General features: G+C 41.5%; 1 protein-coding gene across 2 annotated transcripts in view; it reads right to left on the bottom strand.

Annotated features, from left to right (window-relative positions):
- The window catches only part of LOC102214417 (cyclic AMP receptor-like protein A), a 53,736-nt gene extending 38,733 nt beyond the window's left edge, over positions 1-15,003 (bottom strand). For both annotated transcript variants that reach the window (XM_005733839.1, XM_005733838.1), the window contains exons 1-8: positions 14,828-15,003; positions 9,784-9,836; positions 8,214-8,268; positions 6,965-7,021; positions 6,802-6,862; positions 4,883-4,970; positions 1,939-2,028; positions 1,379-1,417 (exon numbers count right to left, since the gene is read on the bottom strand). In XM_005733839.1, coding sequence (XP_005733896.1) covers positions 1,379-1,417; positions 1,939-2,028; positions 4,883-4,970; positions 6,802-6,862; positions 6,965-7,021; positions 8,214-8,268; positions 9,784-9,836; positions 14,828-14,908 — 524 coding nt within the window. In that variant the 5' untranslated portion in view covers positions 14,909-15,003. The remainder of the gene's footprint in view (positions 1-1,378; positions 1,418-1,938; positions 2,029-4,882; positions 4,971-6,801; positions 6,863-6,964; positions 7,022-8,213; positions 8,269-9,783; positions 9,837-14,827) is intronic.
- Between the last annotated feature and the right edge of the window lie 788 nt (positions 15,004-15,791).

Raw genomic sequence — 15,791 nt, 5'->3', positions numbered from 1 at the left:
ATTTTTGCATAAATCTGAACCAAAGTACTGATCAGATCCACAGACTTCTGTAACATCTGTAAAGCAATGCAGCTAAAACAACCACATAACCATTAACTTCCACTTGCAAAGTTATTTTCACTGTTATTTCTCAGCCTTATGCTTGAGTGGGGCCCGTGGCACACACCGATGGGGGACCTCTAAGAGCGTTGACTCAGCTAAGCTCGAGTGCTTCCAATTGCTGACTCAAGCCCTGAAACTCTGCACCTTCATCACACAGCCCTGTCCTCCGCTTTGCTTTCTCCTTCCTTTTTCATTCCCTTTCGCACACCCCCTCCTCCATCAAACCTTCCCTGCCTCCTCTGTTCTGCCCGTGCGCTTCGCTGAACTCTGATGAAGACGCACTACAGGGCGTGGGCAGACACGAGGACAATCTATTTCTCTGACTCCCTTCTCCTTCCCGTCCTGCAATGCCGATCCTCTTTCCTTCTCGTGCTGAATAATTCCCTGTCTCCGTCCAACTAGACTATGTATGTTACCCCTCCCGTCTTTTCCACTTTTCACCTTTAATGCTACAGCCTCTGCCCCCCACAAGGTGTCAGCAGGCTGTGTGTGTGTGTGAGTGCATGTGTTTTTGTCCTTTGACGGGTGCTGCCTTGGCCTCTAATCTCTCGTCTGGTTTGATGTAATTAAGGCTAATGAAGATTCCCTGATCCTCTGAGCGGCTCGTCCCCCTGGGCCACGACAGCGTGGAAAACTAGAAAGAGCCGGGGAGCAGAGGAGCACTGATAAAAGAGACATGGGCTCGTTTAGCACAGCTGATAGCTATGTGTTGTTCTCTATATATGTGTGCGTGTGTGTATTTGTCTGAGTGAGTCTCCCTCTGTGTGTGTGTATACGTTTGTGTGCTTATTTGTTTAAAAAGATTGATTCCCTGCTGATGCTGCGAGCAGCAACGCGATTACCTTGGCTCATAGCAAAGTGTTGTTGTGTGTATGTGTGTGTGTGTGTTTACGTGTCTGCACCGGCAGATTGGCAGAGCCCTTGCAGACTTAGGGCCAGTTGCAGAAAGCAGTAGACAGGCATAATCCTTCATAGCCGTCCTAAACACTTAAATACACAGTGTAGCAACTCCCCTAAATCTGACAAGGCAGAGGCAGACACAGGAACATCCACACACACACACACACACACACACACACACACACACACACACACACACACACACACACACACACACTTCTTGGCCTTGCACCAAGGGGGGAAAAAAAACCCTGCAGGCTCCCCTGACATGCAACCCTTCACATTTCCCCGCAGAGACAGCCCTTCTCCTCCCTCCCCCTCCCCATCTCCCCCAGTGGGGGAAGCTTTGATGGCGGTGCTGAAAGGGTCTACTTACATCCCAAATCTCCAGGCTACGTGATCGTCTGTGATCCAGCTGGGGGAAGAGAGAGAGAGAGAGAGAGAGAGAGAGAGAGAGAGAGAGAGAGAGAGAGAGAGCGATGAGGGGGTTACAAAGGAAAAGGGAGAGCGTGAGCGGAAGAGAGACTTGTGTGACTGCAGAGGGGAGAAGCTGTGCAGCTGTAGCTATTAATAAGCCGAGAGTGGAAAGAGAGAGCCGAGCCCGGAGATTAAGGCTCTGTCCCAATTCTCATTCCACCGCCTCCTCTCCTTGGCCTCTTCCACTTTTCCTCACCCCCTTTAACAACCCTCCAAACAAATAATGCCTTTCCCATTTACCACAAGAACCGGAGAGCACGAGGAGGTGTTGCACTGTGATCAGATGTGCTGATAATTGCCAATTTTAAGCACATAAACTCCTATAATGGTTGAAGCAAATCTAGAGTTGGAATGAGGCCAGTGCTGTGGCCTCCCTTGAAAGAAAAGACATTTAATGGAAAATACACGGTCACTAGCTGACAAAACACAAAAACTACACTCTAGCTGGGGCGTACTCACCACCAGGCTCCTGCGGGGCCATAGTAACCCTTGAACAGCGGCAGCGAGGCCATGACCAAAGGTACCCCCCACGCCATCAGATGGTAAAACCTGATAAAAGGAACACATTTATTTCATTATGAGCACAGAGGGTTCGGCAGGTTTTTCCCTGGAAAAAAAAAAGCTTATAAATAAATCAATTCTTTTCTTCTTCACTTCATCCCTTTGTTGGCACTCACACTAGGGTCATTTTTCAGGTCCAGACGAATGTCTATAACAGCCAGACAGCCAATTACTCATGGTAATATAAACCATAATTAGCTTAACTGTTGGGGAAAAGATGATTTTCAGTGGAAATCCCTGCATCAAAACCACAAGCAGGATGCAGATTCTCACTCAAGGGGATCCTAGTGGATGGACAATTTAAGTGTAACTGTGTACCTAAAATATGTTTGTGCACTATAAAAACAGTCTGCTTTCAAAGGGAGGAGGTTAAGGAGGCTGGAGAGCCTCATACAGGCTATCGATGAAAAATGATAACAGTGACGGTGACGGCCTTTTGAGCGTGTGTGTGCCAGACGAGGTGTGTGCGCCAGTGTCTTCGGCGTCTGTGTGGGAGTCGATACTTCATAGAGCGTACAGCGTCGCCTGGTCAATAGAGTGGAAGTCCTGCCCTGACTTGTTCCGAGTACGGTCAATCGAGCAGTGGTGACACAGCTGACACACGCTCAATCCCACTCCAGTTGTGTGACACACACACCCACACACACACACTTTATCACTCTATTTCACTGGGGCGCACTGTACGCTCCCCTCTCCCCGACCCTCTTGCTGATGGACAGCCCTGAGTGTGTGGGAGGAGCAGGAAGAAAGGAAAGGCTGCTGGTTTAAATAGAACAGAAAAGTAGGCGGGAGAGAGACATAGTAAATATATGGATCCAGACAGAGTTTGTCTTTAGATCGAACATGAGAAGGAAGTGTGTGAGAAAGATGAAAACAAGCAAGCAAGAGGCCAGAAAGAAAACAACGAAAACAAAGAAAGACAAGGCGGGAGGATACGAACGGTGAAATCGGTGCTGCCAGTGTATGGCATGACAACTGGTGCATATGTGGGGGGGCTTGTCAGGAAATCAATGCTGAGAGCTCACAGAGCCCTCACTCCCCACCCCCTCCCAAACACACATGCACCAGCATGCACGCTGCAACACACGCATCACACACTTGCAATGCTTTGAGAGGGGGATGACGAGGTCCGGAGCTGCGCTCAACATGGGCTTAATGAGGCACAGCAGGACTGCTATGCGTGCTGCATTTCACACACCTGCATACACACCCACACGTGTGCATACACACACACGCACGAGCTCATATAGAAATCTCTCTCGAGGCTCAATCTCATTTCTCACTGCCTCACACCACTCCTCTATCGCCCCCACCCCTTTAGCTTCTATCGCCCAGCACATTCGGTTTGCGCGAATTCTTACTTCAAATCCTCATAAACATACACACACACACAAACACACACACATGAGCGCGTGTGCACACTTCCTATCCTCTCTTGCATCCACTTCAATCATTCTTAGATCATCCGGCCTCCATTCTCCATCTCCTCTAGCAGTTTGTTCATTCATAAACCATCGCGCTGTGTCGTCCCTGTGAATGTGAGTGCGAGAGCGAGAGGGTGGGAGGTTGAGTTAGGGGGCTGAGACGTAATTGCGTATGGATGCAAAGCCACATACTGCCTCCTAAACACATGCAGCTTCTCTCCGCAGAGTCAACACACGAGAGCCCCACTGACACGCCGTCTTTGCTTCGCTCTTACTATTAAAGCGCTGTGTTTTTCCCCCTCTTCACATCATGTGCGACCAGCCGCAAATATACAGATATATCCTCCTCCCACTTTGCTCCCCCAGGACTTATAAGAGGTATGCAGCAGATAAGGCTCTGAAGCAAGCTCATTTTGGCCTCCAAGTTTGCCCCTTGCCAGCACCCATAAAACCGTCACTTTTTGAGTTATACCACCATTATATTGTCTGGCGTATTGCTAATCAATGCAGGAAAACTCCCATGGGGGTGGTGGTGGGTGGCGTACACATCTTAATGGCCCACCCTCTCGCACACAAGGGTGGGACTTTTTTTTCTGGACCACCAAGACACATCAACAGGATACACCCATTAACAATTTGGCTTGACGTAGCACGCATAGTTGCGTCTTTTCCCCCCCCTTCAGATTGTGCATTTCTCTCACAAAGCTTTCATTAGGCATTAAAAATGCAAAAATATTACACACGCACACACAGGCAAATTCACACTTGCGCCATGGAAAGTGCTCATGGGAGTTTGAGCGACAGCAACATAGAGACATAGAGCCACAAAGCGTGAAGATGGGTATGCGCGCCCACACACACACACAGACACACACACACTAGAACGCACTTAACGGCTGACACTCACTCCCTTTTCAATTAGAGTGTCGGCTGGCTGGAACATAAAAGGAGGAGGAGGAGGGGTCTGTCAATGCTCTGTGGGGAGACACATGCTCTGGCAGACCAAACATGCATATGGACATACAAGACACACGCGAAGGAGGAAGAGCCCAAAACAAGACACAAATAAACATTCAAATGTGGACACAGAGAGAAAGAAAAAGAACTGTTCATGCACACGAGGGATAAACGGATTATGTTAAATTTAAATAACTGATCAAATTATTAATAACTGGCAAGATTAGAAAAAAATACAATCAGTGACATCTTTGATAAGTGATAAACAAGTGATTGCATCCTCTCCAATATGAGGAATTGTCGTTGCTCTCTTGAAACACTACAATTTGAATACATTTACATTTTGTGAAGCAGGTTAGAAAAAAGGACATTTAAAGACACAACAAACCAAACGATAAATCAAAAGAAGTTATACAAATAAAATAAAAATAAAAAAGATCCTCAAGTAGTTCCCTACTTACATTTCATATCTGTTGGTGCTTATTTCTCCGACCAGGTTGAGGTAGAGGTTTAGTGTGATGAGGCAAACCCAAGCCAAGGCACTCCAGTCTACAGACACACGCACACACAGAAAAACACCAAGGTCAAATTACAACACAGCTCGCTGCCACACAGCATGCACCTGCAAACGTGTGTCCAAACATACACCTATGTATGAAAGAGAGCGAGAGAGTGAGTGTGAGTGTGTGTGTGTGTGTGTGTGTGCGCGTGTGTGCATGTGTTCCACTTTTTGATAAATGAAGGCCCATTCAGCAGTAATATGAGGGAAACCTGTAGCTTAGGGTGATGGATGAGAGGTGGGAGCTCAAAGAGAGATAATGATGAACTGTAGAAAAGCAGAAGGGAGATAAGACTAGAGAGGGAGGGAGGAAAAAAGAGCAGTAAAGTGAGGGGCAGGGTAATCAGGGGTGGAGGTGGCAGAGTGGACTACAGCGAGTGTTAAAACAATGAAAAGAAGATATAAAGAAAGGAGAAGAAAGGCACAGTCAGCAGCACGGGAAAATGGGTGTACACAGAGACGAGGAAGAGTCTAGAAGGACAGCTTCGCATTTACACAAATATATTTTCCACTACGCATGCTCCCCTTATATTTAGGGAACCTTTGGGATTGCTGTGCAATTGCCAAGAAAGAAGAAGAATGGCTGTTTATGTCATTATTTTAATAAATTACTATCACTGCAATAGCTAATGCATTTTACATAAGCAGAAGGCAGCCAAAGGTTTTCTCGAGCTGGACAACATACAGCTCGGCTTCACCTCCTGTCCCGCTGCTGCCCCTGATACCGCCTTCCTCTATTTCAAACACATTTCATAAAATTTTATTGGTGGGAGTTAAAAGCGGAGCTGTGCTCTGCGGCTCCCGCCAGACTCGACGCTGTGCTACAGAACAAAGTGCCGGTTCAGCTGGTGTTTATGTGCGCCCGTTTGTCCTCAGCGCGAGGATCCTCATGATAAACCAAGGTGACACACACCAACCCTGCAGCACTAACTCACCGCCCATTACCCTGCATCAATCTGAGTGTGTGTTTGCGCGCGCGCGTGCGTTCGTGTAGGTGAGTGTCTGCCAGCGAGACCAATAAAACGAGCCTGGTGTAGCGTCGTATTAACAGCCAGTCCTAACTAAGAATCTTTAAACTAATCAACGCTAATTGCAACGAATGCAAGCAAAGCAAATACACCCGAGAATCCTGAAGCAAATGAACACTAAGAACCTTGAGGTGTGCCCGGTTGTCACAAATGAAATCAGAAGTCCTGTATTGTCATTGGTGGAGAATCGTCTCCTCATACACTTCTTAATGCACCGCCCTCTGGTTTGAAGGAGGTACACTAAAAAGGTAGCAACAGGCCAATGACTACAAAACACAGTCGCAAATATTACACACCCATACTTGGCACATATTTGTGTGTGAATACTTGTAAAAGCTGAGCCGGCCTAACCACTTTATTAGCAACAATGATCATTGCCTTTTTTGGAGAACTCAGGGAAGGACGCGCTGGGTGGAAATTAACGGAATTTTATCTGGCTATCTATGACACAGTCCCTGAATTAATTTTAAATCCATAGCATAAAACAGAATAACCACAATCACAATGCCAAATGCAACAAAAGCACATATCCATTCATATTATGACTGAGAAAAAACACACTGATTACCAACATATGAGTAAGCATCTCTAAGTAATGAATATTTCTGATTTAAGGATCTATTTTAATACCGAAAAGCAGGGTTGTAGCAGTTATTTGATCAACAGTGGAAAGCTCACTTGAATGCACAAACAACTCCCCTTATATTTACCTGATGTCTTTGCTTGATGTCTATTGTTACACATGCTTGTCATGCAAACTGCACCAATAAACACTCAATTAAACTGTTCTTACCAAAATACGTTAGCCACCAGGCTTGGAAATCACAAAGTGATCCATCTGGTTGGGACTCACCCTGGGCAGAGAAAGAAAAGCAGCACGGTTTTACATTTTTACAACCGCTGAAAACAAAAAAAGACTGCGTGTGTGTTTAGTGGAAGACACAAGAGTAACTCACCATGACATATGCTACGCTGTCAAAGGCGGCGGCTACAGTCAGGCTAAGAATCATCTTCTGTACAGTGGAAATTTAAAAAAAGACAAAGGATTATTCTCTAAGATAACATCCAAGGTGGAAAAAAAAGACTGCGTATTTATATTCACTTAGAGAGAAGGGGCAAATTATTGTTCGAATGATCACTGATGTAACTGACAGACTGGGATCCCTGGTGACAACTCAGTGAAAATATCAGATACGAGAGAGTCTCCGTATTTCCACTCGCTTTAGAGCAAAATCATTGTATTTTATATGAAATGAATCAATAATCTGTACGCTGCAGAATTTCCGGAGGGAAGGTTGTGCTCGCCAGATGTTAGTTAAATTCTGCCTGTAAAGGTGGTAACACAGTGTGGAAGTGGCTGCACACAAAAAGACAAACACACACACACACACACACACACACACACACACACACACACACACACACACACACACACACACACACACACACACAGGGTATTTTATCAATTTGCGTCCCACAGTGACCCGGCCAAGGCTACAGAGCAGGAGGGGTGGGGAGGATGGGGGTGAACAGAGAGAGGTGGAGACAGCAAAAGAGCGCAGGAGGGCCTTGAGAGCACTAAAGACTATTGACTGACAGATAACCTTTGAAAGTGGATGGACTAAAGGAGAAGGTTTATGTGGCATAAGAGGAGCAGAGGAGGAGGATGAGGAAGAGGAGGAGGAAGAGCATTAGGGATGTGAGGTCACTCCCTGCAACCTGCTCCAGAGGTAATAGGATCCATCAGAGCCCAACACTAAGCTGTCATTTACTTCAGATTAAGAGGATAATATGCACTGCTTCTAAACCTGACATTCCTGCTGGACCGGCTTTAAAAAACACAAAAAATTCCACATGGTCTCAAAAACACAAAACAGAAAGAGCAGCATACTGCAGAAAAACTCCCTTTGACTCGACGAATGAAAAAGTAGAGAAAAAGCTAGCCAACATTTTTTATATATATTTAAACTTCTTCATTTGGAGAGAGAAAAAACAAATAAAGAAAAAAAAAAACCAAGACGGCAACCACTATCGCAGAATGACCATTAAGTCAATTAACTCCACATTTCATTAATCTGGTGCATTTTAATTGGATTCAATTATGCCAAGATTTGCCATGGCTAATTAAACATCTTTCTGCTGGCAATGAAGCAAACAGGAAAAGAAGTGTCAAACACATACTGAACACCGTAGGTACAAATTTACCTGCGCCAAAGAGTGATACCTGCGAAGCAGCCAGATTACAAACAGCATGAAAACGCTGAGGAGAGAGAAGAAAAACATCAGTGAGATTGGCTAATTACAAGGGCACCGGTTTGAGCATTACAGACCAATTACTGCTCTATACATCATCACAACTCCAGCACGTAACCCTGCGGGCTCTCTTGTACTCTTAACTGCTAATACTGTTTAGCTTGTAGTAAGATCACTAAGCATGAAAGCTTGTTTAGGCTGAAATTAATAAAAACTAAACCGCTACAGCTTGCTTAGAGTCGTGTGGCGGGCCTAATCCGTGTCAACAAAGGACCACCTGGGTTAAATGTTGTAAAGTCAAAGCAGTATCAATGCTAGAGTCCAATATATGAACTGCTAACTAAAATAATTGTCCACTTAAACTCTTAATGCTACCAGCCTGGGGGTTCAGAAAATTTTGATATAAATTATTTAGTTTCATTACTATTTTCAACTATTTTTTTTCTACCTACATAAGCAACCTCAAGGCTCACTGGAAGCTTTACATAGACAGTCTTCATTATTGGTATTATTCCTATAAAAGGTGACTGAATTTTTTGCTGTTATAATGTCATCCACCCCAACACAACCCACATCATCTCCAAAAATGAATGCAAAAAAGATCATCAAGCACTCTTAATTATATTCTATAAATGTTATATGACTAATTCTAATTAGCAGCTTAGCCAAATATGTAATACTGTGGAAAGGCCAGTGACCTATTAAGCAAATTATCACCAACATCAAATACCACTAACACCTACACACTGTGTTGGAAAATATCACTGACTGTACTACATAATGCACTGATGGCCACTTGATTACCTTAATTTATCTATTCATGGATGAGTAAGTAATACTCTTAAAGAAATGTCAAGCAAACAGGATGCAGAAGGGTGATTTTTGGGTTTGATCTACAAGTTTGCTAAGTCTGAGAACACAAGCACTGCAATTTCATTTTCATTGTCAAAGTAGCTCAAAATACTGCAGTCATCCCTCGTGTTATGGAATCTGCCCCATGTGTTGCCTGTTTTCTTTTCTTTTTCTTTTTTGTTTTCAATTTTCATCAAGTCATCAAGTCCTCCTTCAACTCTGTGGCTCTGGTTAAAAGCACAAATTTTAGATCAGTGTGAGCAGTGCAAATGCGATGCATACATCATCCTTTTGTCATCCTTAATTTGAGAAACACCCTTCAACCATGTTTTGAGTATTGACATTGCTTAATTTATCCATCAGAGGGCAGTCTGCAACTTCCTTGTCACACCTTTGGAACACCAAAAACAAAGCTACCAGCTGATCCATGCAAATCAGGCAGGGTGTAAGCAAGTAAATAAACGACACATAAGAAATATTTTTTTTGTGTCTGAAAGAGAAAAATAAAATCAAATTTCTTTTTTATATTGCCAAACACCAATATTGGTAACGGTCTTCAAAATTCTCACATCACTCAGTCTGTATATCTTAAATACTTAGCAATGTAGAAAAAATCAACCCCTGAACACAAAGAATAATTTGAGGAAGATATAAGTCAAAATATATTCACCATCCTACTAACGAGAAGGTTCCTGTGGCTCGCTTTACTGTTAAAATCACCCCCTGCAAAACAAAAAAAATGAATCTTATTAGTGTCCAGGTCACGTGCACTAATCATAAAAATATATAAATCATAAATCATATAAACATCTTCAGCTGACTTATGCGTACTCCTTGTAGTGTACTCTGTATGATCTACTGGAAGCACTGGAAAGCACTAGAAGCACGTACAGCATCAGATGTACAAACGCTGTGCCTGATAAGCTCAGGCTACACGTCTGCAATTTGTTCTAGCATGTGTTCTCTGTGTTTGTGTACATAAATGCAAACATGCAAGCTTAAAAAAAAGAACAGGATTTGCATACACTTATGGCAACCTGGGCATCAAAACTGGAGGCACCTGACACATCTACAGTGTCCATGAACCTATTTTAATGCACTATAAAGAAAGGGTTTCTGAGGAAGCTTTGGGAAATGAAACACAGACACAGCTAGAACCTGACACTCTACATTTTCTGCTAAAAGCTGTGTGCAACCTGAAACTGATCTCAGAAAGCGAAAGAATGATGAGAATGAATTATATGTGAGTCAGTCCTGTCAGTCTGGGTAGATGAACGAGCCAGCAGCAGAAGCCTTGCATACAAAACAGACAACGGCATGTCCGCACAATCCAACATGCAACATCGCTGCACTGGCCCTTTGCACACATCCAACACGTGTGTTCTCGGAAGGGACACATCAACAATAACAAGGAGCTCCTTCGATCAGTCTGATAATCACTTCCGCAAAAAACAAATGCTGCGTCATATCCAGCCCTTTCAAAAAAAGATGGAAATTTACTGCAAAAAATTAAGTCTTCCTTTAATGCATAACTTAGAAGTTAAGACTTTCAAAGGTTTTAAGATAGGAAAGATTTCATTTATTTAAAGGCATATTTTTCAAACATTCTTTTTTGTCTGTGTGGCCTTCCTGTTGTCTTCGTTTCATGTGAAGGACTTCCAATGTAGTACTGCAGGAATGTTAACAACACTCAGGGTACAAAAGCTCATAATTCCATTTTTTTATTTTTTATTTTTCTCCTCATATCATAGTTGTGAGTTTTACCTCTGAGTCTTATTCCTACTAAAAACTGACAAAGTAATGAACCTTCAGTGAAAACAGCCTTATTTTAACATATATGGCTGTTTACTTTGACTATGTAATGAAGGGTTAGACACGGGGGCTGAGTCAGAAAAAAAACCCAACAAATCCTCACAATTAAGCAGCTGGAACAAGAAAGTATTTATTAATTTTCTTATTTGATTGTGTATAAACTATACTGTATTGCTAATTATATTTTTTAATTGATGAACCCATCAGTTAAATACTTAAAGATTTCAGCTCTAAAGGTGATCAACCATACACTGTGTTAAATCCACCAAATTCTTTGCAAAGCATCCAATGTAGCAGAATCCATTCAGAGGGTCGGTGTATATTTGTTGCCATATGTCTCCTTCCACTTATCTTGATCTGGTATTAAATGATGACTTGAATTATTGAGGAAAAAGGCTGTTTATTTTCAAAAAGCCGCAACCAGACTTGATTACTGCTAGACCTGCTCAATTGACAAATCAGTTAAATATAATCTATCTAACTAAGTGAAATAGGCTAAAAGATCTCAAAATACAACACAAGTAACAATCATGCCAGGTGGTGGCCGTGTGATGGTCAGGGGCTGCTTTGCTGCTTCAGATGTTGATGTAATCACAACTTCTGCTCTCTACCATAAAATCCTGAAGGAGAATGTCTGGCCCTGAAGGTCAAGTGCACTTAAGTTATGCAGCAGGACAATGAAGCATAAAACACACAAGCAAGTCCACCTATGAATGGCTCACAAAAAACAAAAATCAAATTACAATAGCCTAATTAAAGAATTAAAATTAAATCTGATTTCACATGACCTCAAATGGGCCGCTCATGCTTGAAAACCCTCCAATGTGTCTGAAAACAAAACATTTCCACAAACTGAAAGGCTCATTGTCAAGGTGTTGCTAAGCCAACAAAAACATGTGCATTAACATCTTTCCCACAATCTTTAATAATGAGAGGATAAAGTAAGAAATCGATGAATAAAAACTGTCCGAAAACTCAGATAGCTACCTTCTTCACTGAGGAACATCTGTATGTGGGTTAGTCAGCTATTTCCCCGGAAATTGCAGTTACCTTTGCATCATTACTGATCTGGGCGCCGCACAAGACAGCCCTACTGCAGCACACTTTATCAAGCGCAGCTGAGCTGCTGCAAGAACTGATGATAACCTGCAGCCTGATACTGCTGGCACACGAGACCCACACCTTCTCACACAAGCAAATTTAGTGTACCAGAAAAAGTACTGATTTTGTCTTTCCAATCTAATCTCCCAAGCTCATGTCAACTTTGGTTTAGGCAGAAAGCTACGCCTGATAAATTTATTTATCAATGACCTTTTAAAGAGTGCACACTCCATACCACCTGTATGTCTAGTGCCTTATAGTATCCAGGTTTGGCACTTGAATTTGCAGAGAGGTGCTGATTGAACCCTCAAGCCGCTTTGGGTTTAGGGTGATTGTTTGCCATGTCTCTCTGTCTCTTTTTTGTTGTTGTAAATATTAGCACAGGGCTGATAGATGCTGTTTTAACAGTTGCGCTTTCTGTCTATGTCATAAGGCAGTTCAACACCACTACAGCCCCAAAGCAGCAGAGGAATGACACAGAGTTTGAGCCGCCAGAGTGCAGGGTTTGGCCTTGGATTAGAGATAAGAGGAGCAGTTTCTATGTAGCCTATCATCAGACTTTCAATCCAGATTACGCAAAGAACAGAGGGCCAGCAACAGGAACAAAGATGTGAAGTGATATGGGGAAATTTGAGGAGGTTAAACACCAGCAGTATTCTTAATTAGCTTCAAAGGACTGGTGGCAGGCAGAGGAGATTCAGCAGTTCAGACAGATGATGCCCTTTGCCAACCCCCTGCTGAGGAAGAGACTGATCTTCCTGAAGCGACTGCTGTTGCCATAGTAAAAAAACAAAAAAAACCCCACAACTCTCTGACACATTTTGACACTATACAAACACCATAATATTCAAAGAGGTGGTGGGTTTTGAGAGGGCAATGAACAACAATCAGATATTCAGAATATAAAACTGGATCACTGACCGCAGATATGCTGCCAATATCTGCATAAAACTCTGTTACATTATTCTATCACTGCATAATTACTACTGATGTATTAACATGTTAGCACTACCTTCATGTTGTACAAACATTAACTGCTTCAAACAGACTGAGTAGTTTCATTTATAGGAGGATAAACAGCTGCTGCTAATAAATTAATATTGTGGAGTAAAAGCTACTGAGCCATTCTACAAGGACACTTCTGGTCCCACCCAGGAACTTGAAAATATTCCATGCACAAAATACTAAAACACGCATTTTCTGTGTAAACTACTCTTGCTCTCCAACAAAATGTAAAGTTAGCTTTATAAAGTGGTTCCAAAATATTATTTAAAATACAAAATAGCTCCTGAGAACCCCAAAAATGACCTGTTGTCTTGTCCCAACTTCTTGATGCCCAAACTGCATGTCAAGAGGTAAAATTAGTTATAAATACAATTTTTATGTGGCTTTCATTTCTTCATACATGTCTCTTATAATTGTTAAACAATTTTATTTGACACCAACCTATTTTAAAGAACAGTAATTATGCATGACCCCATGTGCAACCCCGCCACCAAAACCTATTTAGCGTTTAAAAGGAAGAGAATAAACAGTGATATGACACAACAAACAGAATGTGATATGATCGGATCATGTGCGAACACCACGGGTAAAACAAAGGTCAGTCTGTCTTTTGTGTTTCTGTCCTGATCAGATCGAGACTGTCGCTCTAATCAATGCAACTCCGTTACAAAAATAACCAAAACAAGACAAATTATTTTCAGTTTCCTTCCTTTGTTTAGGTAACTCCATTTAGCTGGCATTCTTTCCTCAGAAAGCGCTAATTCTAGGTCTAGCACTACCATAAATAAAAAACAAAACAAAAACTCACTGCAAATAAATGTTAAAAATTCAGTATATTTAAACCTTGTTATATTATTTTAATTAATAACAATAGTTTATCTCAAATCTCAAAAGCGTTTAATCTATTGCCTCTTTATAGTTTGAATTATAAAATGTATTTGAACAAAGACTTGTGTATACATTGTGAAAATCTGAAAGAAAGAATAAAAGGTGTGACAATTTGAAAAGTTGCTTACATTAATATAAATTAAGCCTTGTCTGAATTTGCATTGAATTTGAATGAGTATTCAGCATAATGATGACTATCTTTTACTTACATTAACTTGGTGGTCAGGATTATTTAATGAATATTTTTCTAAATCGACTTTTTCTAGTTTTGGTAAAGTAAACAAACTTTGTTTTAGTAAACAAGCAGCCCAATGATAGCACACATCATTTAGGCCTAAATGGTTCTCCACGAACGATCCAGCGCTTCCTCAGAAATCTATGAGTGGTGGCACTCATTTAAAAAAGAAAATTTAATTGAGTTGAATGAATTTAAATTCTAATTAACATCTAAAATTACTAAATTGGCTCACGTATCATTTTTATATAGACAAACATATGAACGTACTCTTTCCAAGCCTACGGCTTAGATATAAACTAAGATATGTTAACAATACGTATTGACAGTAGTGTTTCAGTGTAAGGCTGGTTAAGTGTGGGTGAGTGCAGTTATCGTTTAATGAGCCAGTGGACCTCACAGTAGGTTTCTGAAATGACGTTAACGTTGATTAGCCGCAGCTAGCATGGGAGACGCCTATGAAATCGGGTGAAGTGCCAAAGCTTAGCAGCAGGAACCAAGCAGGGGTTAGGTCTTTGTTTATCAACTAATCATTAACTAAAAACAGGATGGGACATTTCTTTTACTCTCTTTTAATCAGCAGAGTCCCCCAGAAGAGAAAAACGGTAAAACGTTTCGCGGCTAACTAGCTAATTAGCCAAAAGCTGAAGTTTAACTGACGTCAACTACTTACGCATTGATAGTCTCCTGAATGAGTGTTAAAAAATATGCAGCGTGAATCGTTACTTATTGACTTTGGATCTGGACTGGCCATATTTGATTCGCAGCGATTTTCAGCCAATTTCGCTTCGATTTGTTTTTATTTTGCTGTAGCTTTCCATTAACTTCCTGTTTCTACCGTGTGCGCAAGGGGACAAAACTGATAGACACTGTTTGCGAAAAAATCGAGTGCAGACGTTTTGTAGCCCATGTTTCTGAAAGCCATACAAAAATATGGTTTTTGAAAAGTACAGTGATGAGGTAAGGTTTTGATCAGGTGTTCTGACCCACTATTATGTATGTTTATATATGTATATATCTGTAAATTTGTATATCTTTTGGTGTGTTAGTGGGGTTATAAATGCAAATACATTCAACAAAGGAAGAATTTATGATGGATGGGGCATAAACAGAAAGAAAAAGTGTTGACGATTAGTTATCAAATACTGGAAAGGGGTGGGATTAAATGAGCTTATGCTTCCTCCTACTCCCTTTTGAACATGCAAGCTATTTATAAGTATTATTGTTTTGTTTTCGTTTTGTTTTGCTCAGTTTTTGTGTTTCTCTTTTCTCTGTTGTTGTTGCACTATTTCAATATGTTCAAAATAAATATACAATACCATACCTCTGTTCTCCAGTTTAACAAAGGGACAATAAAGCAGAAACATTACCTGTCCTGATGTGTTATGGTGAAATGTGTAAGGTTTATATGACCATAAAAATATGATGAAATAACAAGATTGTTTTTATTATAGCATAACATCTCCCCAAAATTAAAAGAACCTTTACGCTGAGTAAGCTAGTGAATGTTCACATGAACAAAGTTTTGCATTCTTATGTTTATTTAAGCAAGATATCTCATACCAGTTAACCTTTAGTATGCAACTAAGAGGTCGCAAAGTCCCCCATGTCTAACGTGATTATGGGCACAAATAATT

This window comes from Pundamilia nyererei, unplaced genomic scaffold, assembly GCF_000239375.1.
Source record: "Pundamilia nyererei isolate P.nyererei 1_Seehausen unplaced genomic scaffold, PunNye1.0 scaffold00055, whole genome shotgun sequence".
NCBI lineage: Eukaryota > Metazoa > Chordata > Actinopteri > Cichliformes > Cichlidae > Pundamilia > Pundamilia nyererei.
Note: the sequence above shows the minus strand (reverse complement) of the source record. Positions and strands in the feature narration are given on the sequence as shown.